Raw genomic sequence first — 26,996 nt, forward strand, 5'->3', positions numbered from 1 at the left:
CCCGCCCCCCTCACTCTCCGACTTACGTCTTCCCCCTCCTGTGTGCTTCTTTCTTTATCTTTCCTTTTTTTTCTTTTTCCCTTTTTTCCCTCACTGACCTCCTTGCACTACATACATGTGACTCCGCCTTCCTCTTGCCCTGCATAGCTGCCAAAGGCAGCTGTAAATCTGCCAAGGCGCCGAAAATCAATCACTGTCACAAATGTTCCTCTCGGTTTGATGTATGTAAGAACGACCGGGCACCCGGTCTGGAGTCTTCACTACCAGGGCCGAACTGCCATTTTTTTGTAAACCCTGTTGAAGATCGGTCCACCGATCGAAACTGTCGAAATTAAATACTTCATCTGTTTACCTTGTAGCACCACTCAAGTTCTTTACATTTGAAAGGTAGCCTGAAGAATCCCTCTTTGCCTACTATATATATATATATATATATATATATATATATATATATATATATATATATATATATATATATATATATATATATATATATATATATAGATTGGTTGATTGATTGATTGATTGATTGATGGATGGATGGATGGATGGATGGATGGATGGATGGATGGATGGATGGATGGATGGATGGATGGATGGATGGATGGATGGATGGATGGATCTGTAGATAGACAGTGCTGTAACGAGGAAGTGACAGCTGCTGCCTTCACATAAACGTGAACTCAAGACTGAACGGATCTATTTTCTCTGCCTTTTCTACAAATATTCCGGTTTAGCCTTTGTTAGCTCTACTTGTTTCGCATTGCTAAGCTCTACTTGGCTGCTTTTAAATTCTAAAGCTCCCTGGATCTTCGTGCTTACCTCATTTATATGGGCCTGGAGGGTATTATTATTGTATTTAAACAATCTCAATAACTTTCCTTACTAAAATGGAGGTTATACTGCCGCAACGCCACTTTTACGCCAGTGAAATGTAAAGAAAAAAAAACTGTACGATAAATATATAAACAATCAGCATATCATGAGGAAACATACCTGATCTTAAATTGAAGCAATGCTCTACCTTGGATCTAACAGATAAAAAGAGAGAGTCTCGAAAAGCATAAAATTATTGCTTTCTCTCGGTGTGAGTTCGTACTGCGGCTCATCCTGGCTCGTGAAACAAGAGAGCAGAGCTGGACGATTAGCATTCACGGTGACGGCTACGTGTGAGCACCGCAGCAGTGCTCCACTTAGAAACCCCACTAACCTTCTTTTTGTTTCTTCTGCGCGCGCCTGTGTGTGTGCGTTTGTCTATGGGGTCGCAGCAACCAACCCTGCTTCCGACCAAGCGTACTTCGATTCTGGGATGGGTCGAGAGTGCTGAAGCTACAACAACGCTAATGCAGCGGATGCTTGTCGGGTGTCGATGAAGGGGAAATGAAGGTGGAGGGGTTAGACGGGATTGTAAAACTAGTACTACTTCGAAAAGACAGGAACCGGAAAACCATGATCATGTTTAACTAACTTAGAGTACGCGAGTCGAAGATACGTTCTTGCTTCAAGACCCTTCCAGAGAAAGCTCATTGCACAAGAAAGGAAGATAGAGGAGAAGTGCACGAACTATGCCTTTGCTATATTTTTTCAAGTAATATGACCAGGCAGAATATCATAGCCTTGATATTATTTCACGTCACGTTCAATTTCTTGATAGCATAATTCAACAGGTTCGAATCGGTTGGAACCAGAGGGCCGATTACCCTAAAACCATGGCTCTCAAACCTACTCAACAAAAGATGCTAAAGATAGGACAAGAAAACAAACTACATATAATGACATATAACAGAGGAAATATTAGCCTAAAGATGGCATTCTAATCAATGCAAGTGCCGCAATCAAGCTTCAAAACTGCCCGTGTTTTGGTGACGATTTTACAAGAGAATTGCGCGTTTCACATTATCATACCTCAGCGCAGTTTAGTAGCTCGACCTTTATCTGCAGCTGTGATATTTAGCATTGACAAGTTTGATTCTGGCCGCAGATATACGAAAACGCGTCTGACCTGAATGCATGGGTCACTTGCTCGGAAGAAAACAGTAGGCACTGATCAGCCCCCACGGACATCCGCACTGTACACGTTCCGTGCCAGCGAAGTTGTGCCCCACCGTAGGCGAAAAGTAAAGCTTCTCGGCTTCTGCAAGGAGCGGCTCGCCTTTATCAGCTGCCGACGCGTGCATACAAGGCGATCGCCCGTCTTGAAGACGAGTACCAAGAGTATGCTAGGCGGCAGGTCAACCAGGAGCCGGCGGAGTGCTTATGATAACTTTCTTTCTTTTTTTTCTTATCTGGCATTGACATTTCCGGACGACTTGATTGTGACAGTTGATGTTTTGCTTCTCCATAGACTAATCTCTCGAGATGGCATGTGTTTACGTCTCACCCTTCAGACGTCCGCCAAATCGACGATTTCTTTCTCTAATTCAATCGCTTACTCCGACAGCCTGTCCTTGACTCGGACGCAGAAGTAAAGTGAGCTGGAATCTTCTTGTTTATTAAGCACTCATGTTGATAATTGCTGAGAGGGAGAAAAGCACAAATAAAAGGCAGGGAGGACTCTTCCAGGACCCTTCCCGGTTGGCTATCCTGCATAGCGGAAAGGGGAGAGGGGAGAAATAAGATTAAAAGGAGGAGAGGCTGAGGACAATACAAAAATATACTGGGGTATTGCTGTTTGAACTTAATTATGCCTACAGTGAAAGATTGCAGAAGGAGTGCAAAGTCAACTATTAACAACATGTAACCTGCTCAATTGCATACTCTGTATTCTGAAACCATGTTCTGGCACTTAAGAACGACGACGACGACGACGACGACGACGACGACGACGACGACGACGACGACGACGACGACGACGACGACAACGACAACGACAACGACAACAACAACAACAACAACAACAACAACAACAACAACAACAACAACAACAACAACAACAACAACAACAACAACAACAACAACAACAACAACAACAACAACAACAACAACAACAACAACAACAACAACCTTCCCACTGGGCTGCCATTCTGAGCATTATCAATTTCAACCATGTGGGGGTTCTGATACAACCTTAAAGGCCATAGTAGTCGCGTGAGCCAATAAGAGCTGACAGAATGGCGAATTTCACAATATGGCCGACAATGAGGCTATATACTTAGACTTCTGGAGTGCAGGTGGCTCTCCAAAAGTGAATCTGGTCGCCGCCATCTTGTTAGAGGTAAGAAGCCCGAACCGGTATAGCCACCGTAGCACAGCGTCGAGTGCGTTCGTCGTGCTTATTGATTGTACGCTGTTGGAAAAGTGCTTCACTGATTGGTCTGCGCTTTGCGAGGGCATTACAACATATGAGATCACGGCTCGACCAATCACGTAAAGTAGAGGTCCCTTGTGTATAGCGTTTCCCCTGTAAAATAAGCTCTCATTATTTGAACACGACGGGATGTTGTGTGTGCGCTTTATTTAATGTGGAATGGTTACGAAGGTGCGCGTGCGTATAAATGCGTCAAATTTACGCGTCAGGTGCAGTCTACCGCCTCTTCAACAAATGCCTCTGCAACGAAATAAGTTGCATAGCGAAGGAATGATTGTGTCGGTTTTGTTGTGAGATTTGCAGTGCGCGACCTTCACAGTGACGTGACCTGTATAAAAATTAATTTCGCATGTCCTAAACACTTCGTTATAAAGGCGTTCGACGAGAGTAGCTGCCACGTCACTGCGTGAGCTAGTATGCAGCTCAGCTGACTCGGGTGACGTGTGGTGCGCATTTTCCAAGACCTTTTTTTTTTTAAATTCGAAAGCATGCCCTTAGGCATAATACAAAAGATGTTAAAAATACACGAATAGATTCGACAAGACCTTCTCTATTGTTTGGTTTGCACATATCGCGCCATGCCTGTGTTTGCAATAGGGAAACCAGCGAGACACGTGCACAAGAAGGACGAGCGCTCAATTTATCCGAGAAATAAAGCAGAAAAAAGAAAGGAAACGTTGCAAGTTCAGTGATGGTCCAGCCAGAACTATCTGGTCAATAAGGTGAATTGAAGCCGCGTGTACACCCTCTCTGCTGGGGCTGGTATCTGTCTCTGACATCAACGCACATGGACTTCTGGATCAAGATCAGCGGGCCACTATCGTTCTTCCTTTCCTCTTCCGCACAACCGAATCACTGCCGACAGCGCCGCCGCAGGAGCTCTGGCATCGCCTGGCTGCCTTTAGTGCACACGGGGGAGCGCCAGCCATGTGCTCCTCGCTCAGGAAACCTTTCTGCCTTCTTGTGAAGGTTGACAGTACTATGTCCTTGTGCTCTAAACGAACGAGCAATATTTGTTTGCTGCTCCTCCCGTGTCCGCAAGCTTTGCGAGCACCTTTGTCTGAATGTGTCTTTGTCGCGAAAAGCATATTAATGTGTGGCGACATGGAGTCCAATCCTGGGCCCCTAAGTTAGATCCAAGGTGTGAGCCCAATGATGACGTGCTTTCTGCTATTGCTGCTCCTTCCTCGAAGTTTGATTCGTGGTATAAAGAAATATAGGATGCTCTTGATCAACTTTGATATAACCAAGAAGTGCTTGCATCGAAGGTATCCGATCTAGCAGTTCGAGTAGCCGCAGTTGAAGCGTTTATTGAAATAATTGAAGGCGGGCAGTCAAGCACTGAAATGCCACGCATTGTTCCTTAAGCAGTTGGCAAAGACCAGGCCGCACTGCAGTTGCGCCTTGATGATCTTGAGGACCCTTCGAGGAGCTAAAATGTAATATTTCGTGCAATTGCCGACACTGCTTCGGAAAATTGGGCGCAGTCGAAAATGCAGGTGCGCAATTTTCTTTCCCGCCTGCTGAACTTGAATATCCAGGAGGGACAGATTTCACGGGCACATAGACTGGGCAATTTCGTCGCAAACAGATTGCGGCCATTCAACGTGAAATTTGCATCTCCAAAATTAAAAGGCAGCATTCTTTCCCGAAGAGCAAAGTTTAAGGCAGCCGGTGTATCACTAGGGGAAGATATCTGCAGATTGACGCGACAATCGCAGTAACACTTAATTGAATTTGGCCGGGCAAGCGGCTATTCTTACACAATTCGCCATAACAGGATCGTTTTGGAAGTAAAAACCTATGTGTACAGCGCAACTACAAACAGGGTCTGTGAATCCAGGCCTTCTTTTACGTACATGTTCCAGCTAACACACCAGTACACTTGCCCAGCACCAGCTCGTCCTAGCAAATATCGCATTGTAATGCCGACAACCTATCAATTCTATTCTCGAATATCACGAGTATCCTTAACAAGTGAACCGATTTATCGTCCATCGCCGATTTTTGTTCAGCAGACATCATCATCCTCACTGAAACGTGGCTATCGGCTAAAATAAAAGATAGCGAAATGTTCGACTGCGAAAAAGCCTTCACTATTTATAGGTATGACCATGGCATTCTCTCCTGATGGGGCGTATTGGTTGCTGTCATTGACTCCCTTGTTTCTTCACCTGTTGCTATTGCGTCCCCTCTAGAATTAGTTTGCGTACGTGTTCAAGCTGACTATCGAGAATTTCTATTCTGCTCATGCTATTCGTCTCCCACTGCCTCTATGTCGTTTTGTAATGAATTACACGACGCACTTAATGGCGTAACCATTCGATTCCCCAGCCCGTCATTGTTCCTCCTGGGCGGTTTCAATTACCTTGCCATTATGTGGAGCCATCAGGCTACTACTCTTAAACATAATTATTCTGAGTGCATTGATTTTGTGAGCTCTGTAATAATTTTAACCTAACCCAACGTGTTCTTCAACCAACTCGAACCATTCTATCAGTGTCCAACTAGCTGGTAAGCAGTGACGAATATTATGCAGTCACATTTCTCGAGAGAGGTCCGAACACAGCGAGGAAGCGCGATTGGTCAAGTGTTCCGCCGGTTGCTTTTTCTCGATCGGATCGGATCGGAAAACATTTATTGGGCTCTAGAAAAGATCTTCGCGGCTTCAGACGGCGTCTTCCATCTTCTGATGGATTCTTCTGTCTGCAATCACAGGGTTGGTGCCCTAGTCCAAGGCTCCACTGAGTATGGCCAACCCGCGAGCTCGCTCTACTAGGCGCTTTTGGCCGTTCAAGCTTACGCTGGAAAGCATACTCTCCCACTGTTCCGCACTCGGGTTTTTAATTTTATAGATAGTTGGGGACTCAATATTCTGACAGGCCCATGATATGTGGTACAGATCTGGTTTCTCTCCGCACCATGGGCACTTAGCCTCATATTGTGTAGGGCAAATTTTATTCAGAAGGTTTAAATTCGGGAAAGTACCCGTCTGCAGTTGTCGCCATGCAACAGCATCCTCTCTGCTTAGATCCTTATCCGGGGGTGGGTACTTCAGTCTGACCACTTTATAATAATTTAGTATATCTGAGTAGCCCATGGGTACTGACTCGGGTTCCTCAAGGCTGGATGTGTCGGACGCCCGGTTGGTATGCCCTCGAGCTATCCTATCCGCCTCTTGGTTCCCTGTTATGCCAGTGTGCCCTGGTACCCAGATTATGGTATAGCGAACTTTGTTTCCCGGGTCGCATGAGCAGAGTATATGGCGTGCTTTGCGCCCAATTCTGCCGTTTGTATAATTACGGCATGCTGCTTGAGAGTCTGTTATTATTGTTAGGGACCTGCCAGATCGATAGCCCTCCAGTGCTGCCAGAGCCACAGCTGCCTCTTCGGCCTCGACTACCGTGCAGTCCTGTAGTGATGCGCTGGTGATCTCCTTGAGGTCCGAATTAACCACCGACGCCACTGCTCTGCTGTTGTGTCTTCCGTCTTTGACGAACGTTGCCGCGTCCGTATACCTTGTGTTGTCCTTGTTCGCCAAGGTTCTCTGCACGTACTCCGCTCTTGCCTCTCTACGCGCCTTGTGCAGGTTCCGGTCCATATTCTTGGGTATCGGTGCGACGCGCAGTTTACTGCGATACTTGTCCGGAATGGCCTCGGTACGTTCGATCTCTTGGATAATGTTGCCGCCGCCATATCTTCGCAGGAGCACCCTTCCCGTGGGGGTCTGCATCAACCTACGTGCCTGAGAGCATAGTAGTGCTTCTCTTAGTTCACTGAAGGTATTGTGCAGTCCCAGGGCCAGCAGTTTCTCGGTTGATGTGCGCTGCGGCAAGTGAAGCGCAGTTTTGTACGCCTTTCGCAGTATGGCGTCCGCTTGTTCTTCTTCTTGCTTGATGCATTTGTGGTAGGGAAGGCTATACACCACTCTGCTAACCACGAGGCTCGTGACTAGCCTAAGTGTGTCGCTCTCCTTCATACCGTGTCTCTTGCTAGATACTCTGTTGATCATACGGGCTACCTGCATGGTGGCAGTCTTCAGCAGTGTCAGAGTATGATTGCACCGTTGATTGGATTGAAGCCACATCCCCAGGATCCGAATGGTGGTCGTCTCCGGAATGCGTTGTCACGCGAGGTAGACGTTGAGGCTGAGCTCATCGCTTGTAGGGACCGTTCGATTTTGTTTGCCTCGCCACACCCTTAGGAGCTCGGACTTCTCCGTCGAGCAGGTGAGGCCCCTGGCCCTAACGTAGGTTTCTACGCAGGTGGCCGCTTTTTGCAGGCACTCTTCTTTTTCGCTGAGCGATCCCCGGTTCACCCATACCGTGATGTCGTCAGCGTAAATGGCGTGCCGTATGCCTTCAAGTTGTTCGAGTTGTCTTGCTAGCCCGATCATTGCGACGTTGAAGAGGATGGGGGAGATGACCGACCCTTGAGGAGTTCCCTTGTTTGGGGTGCGAAACTTCTCTGATCTGACTGCTCCCAGGCCGATTGTTGCTGTCCGGTTAGAGAGGAAGGCCTTGACGTAGCCATGAATCCTTCTGCCACAGTTCAGGCTATCCAGTCCTGTGAGTACGGCTTCGTGGCTGACATTGTCGAAGGCTCCTTTAATGTCCAGTGCCATGATGACGTGTTCGCTGTTTCGTGGGACGTTGCTGAGCACCTCCTCCTTGAGCTGGAGGAGCACGTCTTGCGTCGATAATTTAGCGCGGAATCCAAACATGCTGGGGGGGTACAGCTCGTTGTCCTCCATATAATTTTGTAGCCTCATTGTAACCACCCGCTCGTACAGCTTGCCTAAGCATGACGTGAGAGACATTGGTCTAAGATTTTCTACTTGCAGTTTTTTGCCAGGTTTTGGAATCATCACTACCTCCGAATGCTTCCACTCCTCGGGTACTGTCTCCTCCGCCCAGTGCTTGTTGAGATAGTCAGTAAGTTCGACTACCAGCTCATCACTCAGGTTGCGAATCAGCGCGTTTTTTATCTTGTCTGCGCCTGCAGCCGTATTCCTAGTGGTATTTCTAATTGCTGCGTATACTTCCTCTTTGGTTATAGGCCTGTCCAGATCAGAATTTTCTTTCCCCTTGTAGCACTCCGTGTAGGCTGCTGGGTCACCGTCCCCGAAGCACTTGTGCCTTACTCTTTCCATGAGCTCATACTCTGAGCCCTGAAATTGGTGAACCAGCCTCTGTACGGCCTTGTTGTTCTCCGACTTGGTTTTAGTCGGGTCGAGGAGTGCTTTGAGTATGCTCCAGGTTCGAGCGGTACTCAGGGTTCCGCTTAAGGAATTGCTAAATTGCTGCCAATTTGCTCGCGCCAATTGTTCCGCATACTCTTCTGTCTTTTGCGTAATTTCCGCAATCTTCAGCTTTAGCTTCCTATTAAACTTCTGTCTCTTCCACCTTTTGGTCAGGCTCTGTCTTGCCTCCCATAGCCGAAGCAGTCTAGAGTCAACCTCCGGTATTTGCTCTGTGCGGTCGATCTCCTTGGTGTACTCGCTTTGCCTTTCCTTCAGAATATTCCCCCATTCCTCGATTGACAGTATCGCGCCCAGCGGATGTCCATCACAGGCTTGTCTAAAGGCATCCCAATCCGTTATTTTTGCTGTACCTATCCGACGCTTTACGTGAGCCATTCCAATTTGCGTCTTGATGATGTAATGATCACTACCCAGGCTTTCCAGCATATTTTCCCAGACCGCCTGTCTCGCTCTTCTTACGAAGGTGAGGTCAGGGCTGGTGTCCTCCTGGACGCTGTTTCCCATCCTGGTGGGGACCTCTGGGTCCGTTAAGAGTTGGGAGTTTATGTTGTCAGCCGCCTCCTTGACTGTCGTACCCTTTTTATCGGTGGTCTTGTATCCCCAGCTAGGATCCTTGGCGTTGAAGTCTCCAACGATTACAAGCGTGTTGTTTTTAGCCAACCTGCTCACACCGTGGAAAAGGTGCGTGAATTTGCCCTTCTTCTGCTTTGGAGGACTGTATACGTTTACAATAAAAGTACTTCCCCCGTTCTTCTTTTTCGGTATAATTTCGGTAATCTCATGATCTATGTCTGTGTCAGCAATCTTGTCGTGTGCTATGGCGGCAAGGGTGTTGCTGATCAGAATGGCTGTTCGACCAGTGACCTCATTTACTTGGCATGTAAACCCCTGTAATTTTGGCGTGAAGCCCCAGGTCTCTTGCAGAGCAATGACGTCGGGCGGAATTAACTGCTTGTTGATGAACTGTTGTAATTGTCCTTGTTTTCTTCGGTAGCCTCTGCAATTCCACTGCCAGATTTCAAGTTTTTCGTTTTTGCCTTTTCCTTTATTGGGTCTGGCCATGATTAATTATCTGAATACAGGCCTAATGTTGGACGTCGCTGGTCAAATTTGTCTTTGACCCCTTGTGTTCATTCTTGTTTACGCATGTTGCGTATGTCTGTGTTTTGCATCTCTATTCGTTGCTCTATTATGTTGAATTTCTGTCTCATCTCTGCCATGAACTTGACAAAATATTCTGGTGCTTCTGATGCCTGTTCTTGTGGATGCGATGGCCTGTGAGGGGCTCCCGACTGGAGGTCCCTAACTGCTCTCATTAGCTCTTCAATCTTCTTATCCTGCTCCTCTACCTTCTGTCTGAGGACCCTATTTTCTTTTTCTAACTGAGTCTCGTGTGTACTGATGTTATTTCGACTATTACCCGAGTGCGGAACAAGCGATTTGGGAGGGCCTGCATCCCAGCTCACCTTGCCGTTGTTAGTGTTGTTGTTGGGCTTCTGCTTCTTCTGGTGCCGCTGCTGCTGCGGCTGTTGCTTGCCTCCCTTGATGCCTTGGGACGACTGGGGAGCGTTGGTCCGTGATCGGCTTCGTGAACGGTTCCGTGAACGGCTCCGCGAACTCCCCCTCCGCTCCTGGCTCTGGTTCCGGGATTGGCTATGGTCGCCCTCTGAGCTGAGCCATCTCTTCCGATGCTGCTGCTGCTGTTGCTGCTGCTGCTGCTGCCCGCTCCGGCTCTTTTGGCGGCTTTGCCGCCCGCCATAGGCCGGCCCGCGAAGCTCCTTGAACTGCTTCAGGCGCTCCTTGCAGTCTCTGGACCCGGTGGCATGGTCACCTCCACATACCAGGCACTTTGGCTGGCATTGATGTCCTTCCGGCGGGTTCCGTGCTCCACACTGCCTGCAGGCCTTGGCATCCGGCGTCGGACATACGTCAGATCTGTGGCCTTGTTGACCGCAGTTGTAGCACACTTGCCTCGTCGGTCGGTATGGGTGGCATTTGTATTCGCCTCCCCACCAATTGACCATCCTGGGAATGAAGGGTCCGTCGAAGGTAATGAGGGCTGTCTTCGACTTCCCCAGCATTCTGGCCCCCAGTATGGTTACACCCTGGGTGCGAAGTGTCAAGTTTTCCATCAATTCTTCTTCCGTGGTCCCGGCGTCTATCCCGTGGATCACGGCACGCTTGCAATCTTCAGGTGTCGCTACGTAGGTGTTGACTTGAAAGGAGCGTCCTCCGAAACTCAAGCTGGTGATTCCTCGAATTATCTTCGCGGTCTCGTCGCTTGGTGTGCTCGCTATTATGATGTTGGAGCCTAGTCGCAATCTGATGATAAAGTCCTTGCCGCCTCTAATCTTGTTTCCGCAGGCCGCACCGATGGCTTTCGCTACATCGGCTCCTTGTAGTGCCTTCACCGGCAATCCATCCTTCGGTCTAATAATAATCTTCGCGTCATTTTTCGGGAGCGGTGGCGCCCTTTGCCTAGGCCGCTGCGTTGCTCTCCCTCCGATTGAGTTTGGTGCGCTCGCGCTTTCCACGCAGGCAGCTGCGTCACTCGTTGTGACGGCACTCGCTGGCGCCATCTTGCCATTGTTTGCCCCTGCCTGGGGCTCTCCGTTCTTCAAAATGGCGGCGTTCCGTAAACCGCGTTTTTGGGCCTTAATTTGGCGCTTGGTCAGGAAGAGTGTCCAATCGTACTCACTCCTCGGATGATTTGTTGGGTCCGCTGCTTCATGAAGCATAAAGGCGCCTTCGTAGTCGTCGGTTTCCGCTGCCCCTAGGTCGGAGGTGGCCTCGAGGTGGTCGGCTTCCATTTCTTGAGCTTCGAGCGGATTTTCGGCGACTCCGCTCAGTGTTGATTCAGAATTCGGCAAATTCGTGTGGCGGAGACCAATTTCAGGCTGCGTCGATGCCATGGTGTCGGTCTTGCTGCCCGCAAGCGCCGTCAAAGCCCTGGACCTAGCATCAGGCCCAGCGCCTGCGCTCCGCTCGGCCACGCGAGAGGCCTGTAAAGTCCGATAAAAACCCAAAGAACGGGCCTATCGGCTTGAAACCGGTATCCAGGTGGTCGGAAACTTGAGCGGTATCAGACACAACCAGTGGTTGATGGCTCGTTGATGGGTAGCAGTCCGAATAGGTCGAAAAATGCGGAGCCCATGCAAAGCACGGCCAGCGTCTCACGAACTTCTTCTTCCTTCCTTTTTTCTTTCTCGAAGCCTGCGGCAAGAAATGCATGTAGCATTGTTTTTTTTTTTTCGACACCAACAACACACACTTGTGATTTGACACACGTTAAAGAGGTTTCTTCTAAATTTTTAAACACAAAACCACAAATGCAACCGAATGCCGCGCGTGCTCGGCGGCCACCAGCTCGGGATGCTACCTCTTTGCCCCTAGCAATATGGTCCCCGCTGCTTCACGCGTCTCGAAGGCGGCTGCAGGGGCTGCCACTCCAGAAGTTATCGCCAAATCCGAGAGTGTCTATAGAATAGCACTGCCGTCTTCCGGCAGTGCTAGACCGGCTTCAATTTCGTAATTCTACAGTTACGTTGGAGCTAGTTAATTACAATAAGGTCAGCGAGACTTTCTAATTAAGAAACTTACCGCTAAATTTTAGACAGCTTATTACATTAGGTGTCCCCTTTCTCGCCGTAGGGATGTTTTATTGTTTAAAACATTGTACTTTTAATAACTGGAGACAGTCGTCGTTGAAGCACTCGGTATATCCGTATTCCTAACGCTTTGGCTTGTTGTGTGTATTTGGAAAGAGAATGCAGTGACGGAAGAGGGGGTGGGGAGATCCGCGGCCCGCTATATTTTGGGCCCAGTCACGCGTCCTCATTAACGCGCGCGACGCCACGCATGAACGGGCATGGAGGGTCGAGCGGTGCGGGAGTCACGAGGAGCGGATGCACCACCGCCCGTGAGAGCGCAAGCTGCCACTCACCGCACTCGTACTGAAGTATAGGAAACGTGTCTCTAGCTTTTGTACCTGGAACACTTTGTGCCTGGTTTACGGGTCCTACGCTTCTGCACAGGTCTCGGGAGCGGTTTTTCTTTTCGCTGCCGAAAGCGAAACCTCACGAGGAGGTGCCGCTTCTTCGGTAGGTGTTTGAGTATGTTGTTGAATGATTGCGAATGCTAAATCTGAGGCAAATTTAAGATGCGCGTGTAGGCATCCGGAAATTGCAGTCCAATTCTGCAAGTATAGCCGTATTAAACCGTGTTCAAGGAGGTCTAATTGAAAAGGCTGGAATGAGTACGCCTCGGGCTACTCCACTTGACTAATATATATATAAAAAATTTGCTCGCGGAAACACTAACAGGTACAAAAGGGGAATCACAAGAACAAAAGGCGGAACATCAAAAATGAAGACGGGGCACAGCAATAAATTGTCCGTGGCACTTTGAGCACGTGTCCGTATCCATAAATTCACACATTTGACTGTACTGAAAGCTGTTCTTTGAGGGTCACCAGCTGGTCATGGTGTGAAACAAGTAGGCTACGTAAGGACACTCTCGGGTGAGATGTTGAGCAGATCGTTTGACGACGTCATGGATCAAAGGACGATCTCACTTTAAAAGCTGACCACCATGCGTTTACTTCGACATATCAGAAGCCCATTAAAAGCAGGAGCCGGGGAAGCTTTGTAATCTTTAAATTGGGGGCGAACACCACCACTAGAAAATCCGGCGCTGCCATCGGCGTGACGTTGTATGAGAGATCACGTGGATACAGTGGCACAGCGTTTTCTAGTGCAGTGTAACAGCGGCCACGTTGGAAGCGCCGAAACGAACTAAAAACGAAAGTTTAAAGTCCCACCTGTGCTGTGGTTCTGATTAAGTTGGGGGATTTTCCCTCTTCGGGTGTCTGCTTGACTACACTTGAAAGCACTATAATATGTAATGGCCGCCTTTGAAGGCGTCCAACATGGTAGGCTGCTGTTCGGTGCCGCAGTGTCGGACGTATACGCAATAGAGCCCGGCTTCAGCCTTCACAGGTACCCACAGGATAAGAAGCTGCACGAAGCTTGGATCGCGAAACATAGAAATGGCAAGCAGCCATCGACCACAATTCGGGTGTGCAGTAAGCTCTTCCGCAAGGAAGATTTTTGATACGGCTTCGGGGCTGCGAGGTTCAGTGAGTGGAAAAAAGCGCGCACGAGACATTCGCCTGCTCGCGCTGCCCGGCTGATGTCAAGAAGCTTTAGTCTGTGAACTTGTTGATACTAGATACTGGCAAATTCGCTAGAATGGAAATGGAATTGTAAGAAACACATTGAAAAAAAAAAGGACATGGTACATGCTCATGTTTGTGCTAGCACCGGATAAAGATGTACTTGATTAAGAAGAAGAAAAAAACAGCGGAAAATTGCTCGCTGAGAAGACGGATAAACATAGTGCGATGCAGCTTGAGAAATAATGATATTCAAACTTCCAAGAATTTAGCAGAAAAATAAATTGGACTCATTCCTTTCTATGAAGGCGGATCACCAGAGGAGCTGTATCTATGGTGACAAACATGTTGATAATAAATATACTGATTTTGAAAATAAAAGACACATACCACTATGAATTTAGTTTTCTCACGATTTTTTGCTCTTTCATTAAATTACATACTCAATGCTTTTCTGATTTTTAACCTTCTTTTGTTTGCTTTTTTGGATTTATTTTTTGGTTACCAACGTGACCATCGCTTTTGACCGCTATAATATACAGTCAGTGGCTCTGTGACCACACTGGAAAGGCTCTTGGCCAATGTGCGATCTATACAAGACCGATGACACGTCGTGAGCACACTGATGTTTGTGTAACATTGAGTGCCGACCTTTCCTAGAGAAACGCCACAGACCACTTTCCATCTGGCCGAGACACGTCTATGTTCAAATCACCCACAATTACTATGGGAGGGAAGTCGGTAGGGGTGATCCAACCAAAGGGGCATATGGTTGGCGTTTACAGCATGATCTTCGTCCGTATTACGTGCCGCCCGCCAACGCCGCACACATGCCCGCTTCTGTTCACGACAGTGTTCTTCGTAGGCGCACTGTTCTTCCGAAGTCCTCACCGCACGGAGCCTACCGATTGCACGGCTGGAAGGGAACTGTGGGAGATAAGGGGTGCGATCTTGTACGCGTTCCAAAACAGAACGGAGGTGGTCCGTTCCACCGAGCCGCACATGGTTGGTCAGTTTGAAAGGTGAAGAACGCCATGACGTCAATTGTGAAGTGATATCTGCTGTCAATCATTCCGTGTTGTCTGCTATCGGACAAACGCGACGGAACGGACCGCCAATTTCGCGACGGAAAGAACGGACCGCCTCCGTTCGAGTTTGGAACGCGTACAAGATCGCACCCAAGGTTACGTTGTTAGCCTATAGAGCCCGTGACGTCAATCCGCAATCCATACTAAACAATCTCTATTCCGGTTTTACTTCTTTTTATGACGATATTTTTTAATCACAATACGTTTTGACACTTCTCGTGTTTAAATGCAGCTGGAGCAAACCCGGCGATACGCCTTTGCTTTATGCTTTAGCTCTTTTAGCTCTGCAGTGGCCGCCATCTTTTTTGCCTACGCACACAATCCGGTAGAACCTAGCGTATAACAGCTGCAGTAAAAGAAATGTCTGAATCATCCTAATGGCATATCAAATCGGCGTAGGCATTGAAGCCCACAGGGATAACAAAAATATTTTTGGACAGCTCTGATAGTGTCCACGCAATAATGGTGGCATGTGTTCTGTCAAATACCCATATTCTGCGGTCTAAATAAAGCTCACGGCACGGAGCGAAAACGCGGTCGCAGCGAAAGCGAAACACTGTGTGCGGACATGCATGCAGAGATCTTTAGCTACAGTGTAATAGAAGAATAATAGAATAGAATAAAATAGAATAGAATAATAGACTAATAGAATAGAATAGAATAGAATAGAATAGAATAGATCTGCCAGATAGTGTGTGTTCAGGGGCGACATGCCCCATGCAATGCCGTGAGGTGGAAAGTGGAAGGTAGTGGAAGGCTTCAGCGCGTGAACCAACGGAGACAGAAGAGGCACACAAAGTACGCAGACACAGCGCTGACTTAAAAAGAAAATGTTTAATTTTCTAGTGCGCAGCTAGTTTTAATGTCAACACATAAAAGAAAGAAGGTCGCACACGCACACACAACCTGTTCATACTGCTATCGTGCACCCTGGCATTTGAATCAAGGTAAGCCAGCTCTTTTTCACACAAGGGTATCGAGGGACAATAGACAGTTATTTCCGGCACGTGAAATTGCGGTCCAGCACTTGGATGCCAGCCCATGCGACAGCAGTGCCACCTACAACATCCGTTGCACAGTGTTTCCCATCGCTGATTCCTGCTGTTGCCAGTTATGCCTCGCTAGCGTGTGCATAGAACTTTGTGTTGTTTGTGATTTTTTCTAGTTTATGTAATTTCTAGTTTCTAGTTTCTAGTTTATGTAATAAAGACTTACTTTTCTTTGAGGTGTTTCAGTTCGAATTATACACAGCAGTTGTCGCCGCAGTGTAAAGATATGAACGCAGTACGAATTATTGAATTACTTTTAATTATATAGCTTTGAAAGAACTAATGTAACATAAACAAATCACTGCGATAAGTAATTACTAAATAACTAACTAACTAAATAAATAAATAAATAAATAGTCTAATTGTTTGATTAAGTCATTAAAACTAACTGTGCTGTTGGTTTCTATAACTCATGTTACCTAAATAATCGAGTGATTAGGTAAATAATCATATTGTTAATAATTGCTTTTGCTATCTGCCAGAGAGTGTTCGTCCTGGGACATTTAGAAATTAAGTAGCCGGTCTCTTTACAGGACGTCCATGTATTGCTTGAGTGATATCTGCACACGGAGTAGGTTTTCATTGATAAATTGTTCCATGTGTGACACGTAATCGTCAGCATTGCATGTGCATTTCCGCAGTTGTTGATTTTCTGGCGCTTAACGATGTATAAGCAATAATCGTAACTTCTACGGCTAACTATTGTATAACAGTTGATTTCATACTGCCAAGTACTGCCCATTATGAAAATGGCTGAGGCAACGCGCTCTCGTGCGCCTTTGCTTAATAAGCGCGCAGCCAAGAAAGGAACACCTGGTCGCTGCACCTTCAAAGCCTTCATCCGTTCTAACATTGCATTTCTGCTGTTACACTTACGTGATTGCTCGAAATACTTTACCGCCAATTTCAGCTTAATTCAAATGCCAGAACAAAATGGCGCAAACAGCGCGAATTTAGACTTAACTAATTTAGGCCCGTCAGCATTGACGCTTCATGTCGCTGGCTTCACTAATTGATAGTTGGAGCTTAGCGCCTCGAAACGAAGCAAGAGCTAAGAGGGACGTCGTAGTTTGGGGCTTAGGAATATTTCAGACCACCTGGGGTTCTTTATCACGCACCCGGATCCCAGTGCACGAGTTGTTTTGCATCCTGCTTCTATAGAGATGCGGCCACAGCGGGCAGACGTCGAACCCATCACCTCGCGCTCAGCAGCGGGTCGCCATAGCAACCGAACCACAGGGACCGGTTTTCGTCAATAACTGTAGCGCTAGCATGCAACAGAGTTAGATGAGGGCGCACAGTCTTCAGGTCAAAGCCATCCACTGCCCGACGAAAAAAATATTATCTATGCAGTTGAAGCTTACTGCAACAATTACTTATTCAGAAATCAACTTTGATAATCTATTTCAAGATGGCGTGGCGTTGTGCTAGTTGGTGATGTTTAAAATTGAACACGTTGCGGGTAGAAGAGGCACTACAAAGAAAATCAAGACATGGTCCTTTTTCTCCCTTGCGGCGTCTTTTTCGCGGCCATCATGTTCAATTCATAACTTGGATAACCTTATCGGCACCCTAAGATAGGAGCTCCACCAGCGCCGCACCGTAAGTGCGAAAGTGCAAAACCGCAGATTTGAGATCCATCTATATGAGCCGCAGCAATCAATGTTGCCCTGAAGACGTGCCACTTTACTGACGTAGCTCAATTAATTTATGTAGACCTGACCTTCTGGCAGCAAATTCTTCTGTCTAGATTAAACACGATAACTGAAAATGCCATTGCTGTGATGCAGCCCACCCCCCCCTCCATTTTTAATATATGGAAGCATGCCAAAAATATGCTACAAGACACGCTGCTCGAGCTATACTAAAACAAAAAAGCATACTATAAGAATGGCTGAGTAGAAAATGCATATAGGACATAGAGGAAAAATATATATGAAAGTCTAAGGAGATATCTAGAAAGTATATATTTCAAAATTTCAGAGGATGCTACAACCGGCGTGTTACCAGCTAACTTCTTAATTATTCACTTTGTTCCAATGTTTCAATTAAGAAACTGAAGTAGAGCAGTAAAGTCATGCCTGCCCCGCAGGGGCGTCTGCGTCAGCAGGCGTTTAGCGTGTTGCGACACCGCGTACCTGAGCACATGGGAATCGGACCCTCCCGTGTGTAGTCGTGCACGGCTTAGCCGTGTCCGGGGAAAAGGGCATCCCGGGGCTTGAGCCACTGCCGGTGTTTGGACCGTTAGGGCCCCTCGGGGAAGAAAACACACCTCTTCGGTCTCGGCTTCACGTAGACCGCACCCGCGGACTGACCCACCCGGGAGAAAACTGTAATTGCCTTTTCCTGTCGTTCTCTCCAACTTGAACTAGTAGCTTAGCGCAAATAAAACCACAGACACAAGGAAGACAGACAAGGACAAGCGCTACTAACAACTGTTTAATGTTTGTCTGTTTGTCTGTCTTCCTTGTGTCTGTGGTCTTATTTGCGCTAAGCTACTACTTCAAATATGGACGACCAACTAGCCCAACAGTCAACTCTCCTCTCCAACCTTCGTCTTCGGAGCTTTTCGCATTTTGATGAGAACCATCCGGGCTCGTTAGCTGTTTGGCAGCCATGACACCACCGTTATTTACAGACGGTACAACACGTCCTTTCGAATTCGAACGTCGGCGAGGAAATGACTCAGACCTCCAGGTTTCGTGATTTTGATGGTAACGAACTGTCCGATCCTTTATTGCACAATGGTTCGAGGCCGGGGTTGGCCGTCGAGTGAAATGGTGTGGTCGTCGATTTCGGGTCGTTTGATCGTAAGGGGTGATCCTTGGTCTTGCGGGACGTGTCCGGTTAGCGGTCCCAACCGCCGCCGCCTCCGCCTCCCTGCCAACCGCCGCCACCGCCTCCCTGCCAACCACCGCCACCTCCACCGTGTCCTCCACCGCCTCCTCCACCGTGGCCGCCTCCTCCACCGTGGCCGCCTCCTCCACCGTAACCACCTCCTCCACCGCCTTTGCCTCCGCCTCCTCCTCCACCGGAGCTCACCGGGTGCAAGGACTTCACCAGGTACGTAGAGCCCGTCTTGTACGTCTGGCCGCCGCCACCTCCGCCACCTCCGCCGCCACCAGCGGCGGGGCCTGGAGTAGCGAGGAGAATAGTTAGAGTACTGAAAGTTGGGCACGTTGGTAGCTATCCATTACGATAATGCCCGCACGCAAGCAACAAACGAGGACACAATGCACTTTCCTTTCCAAAACTGAGTTGTTCCAAATAAACTGAGTTGCGACTCAGCGTCTGTGTGTTTTCTTTGCTGTTATGTCCTAGTTTTATGTGTGCGCGCTGCAATATCACAATGAATAAGTGAGCAGATGTCGCTAAGTATTCGGCGCTGAACTCTGTTCATTCGACGCTTCATATCAGGAGTAGTACTTTTTATGTATAATTTTATATGGCCGGCGTCCAATTTTCAACTGCTTACGGTGTCTGCGGCCCACCAGAGGGATTTCCGTCAAACTCTCAATTTCAACAGCAGTAGTAGCACTAGTAGTAGCAGTAGTGGGGACAATGGTACTAGCAATTGTGATGCTCCTGGTAGCAGGTATTAGTAGCAGCATTTAGTAGCATTAGTATGAGTAGCAGATGTGGGGATAGTGTTTCTAGCAAGTGTGTTGACGTAGTAATTACCCACAGTAACAGTATCAGTAGTTGTACTAGTATGAATAGTGAGTAGCAGTAGTAGTGGAAATAATAGTAGCAACAATGTAGTAGCAGAGTGGCTTTGACAGTAGCAGGGGCGACTGTATTAGTAGTCGAAACACTAAGTAGTAGTGTCAGTAGTCGTATTACTGCGGATATTTGTACTAGCCATTGTCTTGGTTATGCAAGCAGGAGTAGCAGTAGTAATAGTGGGAAAAATGGTAGTACCAGTGGTAGATGCTGTGGCATAATAATAATAATAATAATAATAATAATAATAATAATAATAATAATAATAATAATAATAATAATAATAATAATAATAATAATAATTATTAGTAGTAGTAGTAGCAGTAGTAGTGGCCGTAAAAGTAGTATTAGGAGTGTCATCAACCTATCTAAGCTAGCTTCAGAGTGCAGAAGTTGCTCCTAGTAGTCTACATGTTACCTCTTCCCTGTGTCATAGGGGCGCACTTAATATAACTGCAAATTTCGGTATCTATTTCCTCCTGTAATTTCCTGCCGCTCTTTACTCTGTTTCTCTTTTCTTGGCACTTCATTGGTTATAGTAGTAGAATGGCAGCAGAATTGTACCATTCGCAACAGCGACCAGATTGCGATGATAGTCAGGTGGCCGGGGCGTGAGAGACGAGGCAGGCCTTTTGATTCTGTGGCGGCATTCCTGTACTGTTCCTGATCTTTCGAAGTTAACTGTACAGCCCAATTAATATAGCTCTGAAGCTATGTAACCTTGAGTTGAGTTGAGCTGAGTGAGGCAAACAGCCTCGCCCATGGAGCGCTATCTGGGAATACATTATGAAAATGCCTCGCGAGGACAAGAGACTCTTCAGAGAAGCGGTGTTGTGCCACTTCAGTTCTGTGTGGAGCTCACCTCCCTAGCCGTGTGATCAAGGGTCTCAAAAGAAACCAAGCCACTTTACTGCTGCACATTCGCACGGGCTCTGCTCGTACCCCTGCGTGGATGTATAAGACTGGCCTGGCGTTGTCTCCATTATGTTCAACGTGTCGTGTATGCGGTGACATAAAACATTACCTTATGTGCTGTACTCTGTATAACGCGGAAAGGAGTGTCTTATTTGGGTCCCTCAAGAAGACAGGAGTTCCTTAAAGTTCTCTTCGGGACATTGTTCTCACGCGCGGGAACCAGTTGTGTAGGAAGGAGGTCTCTCGCCTTTCTTTAAGTTACAAAGCAGCCCTCCAGAGCTTGCCAAGTTCACGACGTGGCAATTATGAACAGCTGGGGTCACAAATCAACGAAACCTGCCATTGCGCTTCTGATCGAGGACATATATTTCAGTGGCTGCCGGGACATTGCGGCGTCGTTGGTAATCACCTCGCCGGTGATGCTGCCCGATGTGCCCAGGCTGGCGCACCAACACTCCTTATACCTTTATCGAGAATCGACGCTGCAAGCGAGCTTCGCAGTCTCGCTCGTACCATCACGTTAAGTTACTGGCATACACCACAGAACTCTAAGTGTCGTTTATACAGCCTCGTCCCATCACTGAAACTTAAACTACCAGCCAACCTTTCACGACGTGACGCAACACTGCTGTGTCGGCTGTGGGTAGGAGTAGCATTTACCAACTCCTACAGCTATCGTATTGGAATGACGGATTCGCCAATGTGCGCTAAATGCAAGTGTGAAGAGACCATCAGTCATCTTCTGTGCCACTGTTCTCGCTTCAATGATCAACGTGAGACTCTCCGGTGTGCCTTGAATAGACTGGATGACAGGCCATTCACGGAATCGAAGATCTTGGGAGCCTGGTCTCGCATTTCATTATCCCAGAAAGCAGTTCGAGCGCTTTTTCACTACCTGAAGGCAACAGATTTGACTGCCCGACTGTAGACATCCCACACCTAAGTTTTTTCTCTCTCTCTCTCTCACTCCCCATTCCCCTCCCCACGTGTAGGGTAGCAAACTGGATTCAGTATGGTTAACCTCCCTGCCTTTCCTTCCCTTCTCTCTCTCTCTCTACCTGCAGGACACGGATTTGGCCTCCATATGGTGAACTTAGGAGTGACCATTTGTAATTGTGAGGTCTGTGTCTGATTTATGTGACTCATCTATTATGCGAAGCACATTACGAGAGCTCAACCCAGCTCCTCAGACGCGGCGGTGTCGCCTTCAATGACCTTTGACCCCATGCCATACCACGTGACACCATGACGTCACGACAGAGGAGAAACGGGGCTCCAACTCGCGCCGTCGCTCGCGGCGTCGCTCAACTCTCGCAAGATGGGCTGGGTGGGAATCGAACCAGGGTCTCCGGAGTGTTAGACGGAGACGCTACCACTGAGCCACGAGTTTTTTTTTTCTTTTTTTCACGAGTACTTTTTTTATTACTTTTTTTTTCTCTCCATAGCAGGTACCATGCACGGAAGCGTTCTTTCTTCACAGCTTTTCTAACACACACACACACACATACACTGCGAATTGCACATCTATATGAGTATTCATCTTTGCTGCAGGCGCTTCTGCCACACCTGCCATCGCTTGCTAAACTCATCTTCGCCGCCCAGCAGCGAACTTGTATACGCAAAAGCATCACAAAAGTGCGTCCACGCAGGTTTTGCGTTTTCTAGTGCTAGGACGTAATCAGTTCGGGATCTCCAAATTGCATACAAACCTAGCAATAACAGGGTTTCAGCACTGTTATTTTTGTCATCTCCCAGTGTCAGATATTTAACGTTATCCCAATTTGGGTATATCTGCACGTCAAACACAATTCGTATGTTGTGCCAAAATAGTACTGCATTTGTACAAAACAAAAATACGTGCTGCAACGATTCTGGATAGGGACAGAGAGGGCAGTCCGTTGACCACGGCACGAAGAAACCCTTGTTACGTAGCCATGTTTTTACAGGTAGAACTTCGACATGTAACCTAACAAAGAAATCCTTAATCGCTGTTTTTACAGGATATTTTGGCAGACGCTTGAAAACGTCAGACTCCAGCTGGCTTCCAACTCGAGACCGATATAGGGGTGGTGGGAATAGCATATCTATAGTGTTCCAGTACAGACTCTTCCGTTTTACATTTTTTAGATACTCTTGAGAAAAACGCTGCTCGAAGAAGCGAGCTGCCTGCTCCACCTCCCTGTAGAATTTTAGGGTGCGGGCTCGTGGGACTCCTTGGGCACCTTCGATCCACTCGCTTAAGTACCCCCCTCCTAATTGTTTGAAAGAATGACGTATAATATGATGAGTTTGGTTTTTGAAAAAAAGGTACCTGTGAACTTTGAGTTTTATCTCTACGTTTACCAGCCCTAGGCCTCCTTTTGCCTTACTTAAGAATAAGTTACTGCGCCTCATGCGCTCAAACCGCGACTCCCAAATATATGTTGCGCAAAATCTATGCACTCGATTCACCTGAGCCGGCAAACAGGGCATCACCTGCGCTGAGTACCATATAGCTGGAAAGAACACAGTGTTACACACAAAAGCTCTGTTCATAAGCGGGACCGTTCTCCCATGCCACTGTTGCACTTTTGCCGCGAGGGTACCACTTCGAATTGTATTTTGTCCATTCTGTAGGTTGGCAGTATTAAAACACACACCGAGGTAGCTGATGATTTCAGACGTCCACTTCACCTCTAGGAAGGTGGTTGGTTTTAAGTCCCAGGCACCTAGCCATGCACCCGCGCACTTTTCTCGATTCACTTTAGCACCAGAAACTTTACAAAAGTCCATGACATGCTGCACACCTTGGCGGATTTCCTCTCTGGAGGCACCCACAAGCGTAAGGTCGTCGGCGTAGGCGAGGACTTTCAGAGAAGTATCTGCGAAACTGAAGCCGGTTATGTTGCTGTCGTTCAGAATTGTTCGGCACAAGGGTTCTAAGTACAGAGCAAAAAGAACTGGTGACATGGGGCATCCTTGCCTAACGGATCTGTTGAGCTGTATGGTGGGAGTTGTTTGTCCGTTGATTACCAGTCGCGTCGTCACTTGTCTGTAGCAGACACCAATATATTTTAGGAGTCGGTCCCCAATGTTGCAGGCCTTAAGCAAGTTGAAGAGAAAGTCATGTGTTACTCTATCGAAAGCCTTGCTCAGATCCACTTGCAAAACCGCTGCCCTGCATCCACCAACGGAGGTAGCTTCGCACAGTATCCTCATAGCGTGCAGGTTATCACTGATGCGACGGCCTTTGATGCCATAAGATTGATGGTTGCCTATAACTGCTCCGAGGGCAAAGTCCAGCCGTCTAGCTATAATTTTAGCAAGTATTTTGTAATCAGTCGTTAAAAGACTAATGGGGCGGAAATCGCTCACTGTCGGCACTTGCCTTGAATGCTTCTTTGGCAGTAAGACAGTAAGACCTCGTCGCATAGATGGAGGCAGTAATCCTCGTTTCAAAATGTCATCATACACATCTCGTAATATTGGGACTAATTCCGGTGAAAATTTCTTGTAAAAGGCAGTGCTGAGTCCATCTACTCCTGGCGATTTTCTTGGTTTTAGCTGCTGTATGGCCCATTCTATTTCGCTTTCTGATATACACTCATCTGTTTGCTGTTTTGTCTCGTCATCTATGCAGTTTAACGTTGAGGCATACTTTTGCAAGAGTTCACGGTCGCATGTGTAACTTCCGTATTCGAAGAGGCCTTTGTATGCTTGAGTGAAGGCAGTCTCGATGTCATTTTGTGATTTGAGAATACTGTCCCCGCTCTGTATTGCTTCTATTCTGTTTTTCATGCCGCGCTGTCTTTCTTTTGTCTTGAAAATCTTGAGCGGTTCCTCATCTCTCTGCTGTGATTCCGTCCTAGACCTGATCATAGCGCCTTTATATTCTTTCTCCAAGATTGACAGCAGCTGGCCTTTGCACTCTTTGATATCCTCTGTGAGGGTACCCGGGTGACAGTTTTCGGCTTCGATTAGATTTTTGAGAGTTCGTAGCAAGCTCAGCTTTTCGCTCTTCTTCAGTGCTGATTTTTCCTGTCCTTTTGCAAGTAGAAACATCTTACATTCTTCCTTTATCTCTTCCCACAATATCGTATCTACCTGTCCTCCTTTCGTTTTTTCCTTGATTAGATTCTTAATGCTGCCGAATATTTCTTTGTCATCCAGCAGACTCTCATTCAGCTTCCACAACTGCCACTCTTTGTGCCTCTTTCTTGTTATTTTCTTTTCTTCAAATACGGCTGTGACAAATGCATGATCTGAGAATGCAACAGGTTGCACTTTATAACGCACGTTGCACGATGAGAGGTCACTAGACACGTAAAACCGATCAAGTCTTGAATGACAGTCCCCTTGCCAATGTGTAAAACCATAATTATCTCCTGGCGCAATCTCGGTAACATCTTGCAAGTCATAGTCTCTCAAAAGCCTCCTGAGCTCTGCTAGGCTGGTATCTGGCGATCGCTTTTTCGAACAGTCTGAAGCACGTAAAACACAATTAAAGTCTCCGGCAAATATGGTACGGCATGGTGAGTCAAGATACTGCCTCAGGCCTGAAAAGAATTCTTTTCGTAGCGGTGCGTCATTCGGAGCATGAGTGGAAACAAGCTTGTATGGTTCATTCCGGTATATCAAATCCACACTACATACACGGCCGTTTCGGTCCTTGTCCCACTCGGGGTACACTAGTACCGCTGAGTGTTTCTTCACCAAAACTGCCGTCCCTCCGCTGTAACCACAAGCAGGCGAAAAATAAAACGAGTAATGGTTACGAACAAAGTGGTCCATCTCTTCCAACTGCACACTCGATGAAAGTTTTGTCTCCTGAATAAACGCAATGTCAACATTTTCTTGCAGTAGAAGATTGAGAAACCACTGCTTCCTCCTGCGTGCGACCAAGCTCACGCAGTTAAAGGTTGCTAGCTTTAAGTAAGCCATAGTGATAAAACTTCCGATACTCCGGCCAATGATGCATACCTTTGAGGCGTGGTCTTTCCGGCTCACAAGGAGCGCTTGTGACGTTTTTCCACGGGCGGTATCCGAGGAGCCGTGGTAACACGGTTCCTCTTCATGGCCGCTTTCGATTTTACTTTTTATGCGAAGCATATTACGAGGGCTCAACCCAGCTCCTCAGGCGCGGCGGTGACCATGAAATCACGTGACACCGTGACGTCACGACAGAGGAGAACCGGCGCTCCAACTCCCGCCGTCGCTCGCGGCGTCGCGCCCCGCATCGGACGCGGTGCGCGTCGAGCAACGCAGCGTTCGGCGCGACAACGAAATGTGCGCCTGAGCAAGCGCCGCACGCCTGAGCCGACGTTATGCGAAGCATATTACGAGGGCTCAACCCAGCTCCTCAGGCGCGGCGGTGACCATGAAATCACGTGACACCGTGACGTCACGACAGAGGAGAACCGGCGCTCCAACTCCCGCCGTCGCTCGCGGCGTCGCGCCCCGCATCGGACGCGGTGCGCGTCGAGCAACGCAGCGTTCGGCGCGACAACGAAATGTGCGCCTGAGCAAGCGCCGCACGCCTGAGCCGACGCCGACGACACCGGCTTTTCTGCGACACGAGCTCCTTAACGCTGTCGCGTTAAAATAAAGGCTAGTATGCTTCGCATCCTGGGCTTAACCTTAGCTAAGCCACAGCCATTTTTGCACCATGCTTCTCATCTCTGTAATGCTCCCTGATGTGCCTTCATCCTCGTCCGAACCAAACTCAGGCATCCTTGTGGCCCTATTGCTTGCGTCCTCCGGCTCAGACTCCAGGGAATGGTACACCTCTGGCGTCTCCGCTTCCATGGGAAGGTACGGGGCTTCAGACGCCGCTGGCGTCTTGGGACATTCCGCTCCTAAGTCCGCAATCCCTGCTTCTGTCGCAGATATTGCGTCGTCAGACGCCACGGGCGTCTCGAGACGTTCTAGTTCTGCTGGGTAGCTCACTTTAGACGCCGTCGGCGTCTCCACAGGCACTGAAGGGCACGGAACTTGAAGCACTACACTGCACTTTTCTTCGGGCTCCCCCGAGATTTTATCCGTTGTTACAGCGACAACAGGTGATACAGGCTTCATTGGAGAGTCGGCCTCAGCTTCTTTTTTCGTGGTTGGTGTTGCAGGCTCAGGCACCCACGAGGAAAGATTGATGTTACGAGGCTGTAAAGATTCTACAGCTTCATCCTCGTCCATGAGCGCATCTGTGTCGTCGTTCTCGCCGTCTTCCCGTGTCATGGCAGCGTAAGTTTTCCTGCAGTCGTCAGCTTCGTGACCAAATTTGCGGCATGCAGAACACCGCGGGATACGACAATCCTTTCTAATATGGCCCGATTTTTTACATCGCAGACACAGGGGTGGTCGTCCAGGCACAATTACAAGAGTGTTGCTGCCCTGAATACGAATCTGATGCGGAAGCGATTCGACAGTAAATCCGTGTTTCAGTCTCAAAGTCACCGACCTAGATGAGGTTTGCGCTCCCTTGAATTTTCCAGTCATCCACGTT

General features: G+C 47.8%; 2 protein-coding genes across 2 annotated transcripts; both read right to left on the reverse strand.

Annotated features, from left to right (window-relative positions):
- Positions 1-2,415: 2,415 nt before the first annotated feature.
- Positions 2,416-11,745, reverse strand: LOC135914014 (uncharacterized). Its single transcript, XM_065446717.1, has 2 exons — positions 10,037-11,745; positions 2,416-2,583 (listed from the first exon to the last, which is right to left on the reverse strand). Exons 1-2 carry the CDS (start codon positions 11,480-11,482, stop codon positions 2,416-2,418), a joined length of 1,614 nt encoding a protein of 537 aa, XP_065302789.1. The 5' UTR covers positions 11,483-11,745.
- Positions 11,746-18,727: 6,982 nt separating this feature from the next.
- Positions 18,728-20,037, reverse strand: LOC135914013 (uncharacterized). The gene is made up of 2 exons (XM_065446715.1): positions 20,022-20,037; positions 18,728-19,014 (listed from the first exon to the last, which is right to left on the reverse strand). The coding sequence occupies exons 1-2, from the start codon at positions 20,035-20,037 to the stop codon at positions 18,728-18,730; spliced, it is 303 nt and encodes a 100-aa protein (XP_065302787.1).
- Positions 20,038-26,996: the final 6,959 nt, after the last annotated feature.

The sequence above is a fragment of the Dermacentor albipictus genome, chromosome 4, assembly GCF_038994185.2.
Source record: "Dermacentor albipictus isolate Rhodes 1998 colony chromosome 4, USDA_Dalb.pri_finalv2, whole genome shotgun sequence".
In the NCBI taxonomy this organism is placed as follows: Eukaryota; Metazoa; Arthropoda; class Arachnida; order Ixodida; family Ixodidae; genus Dermacentor; species Dermacentor albipictus.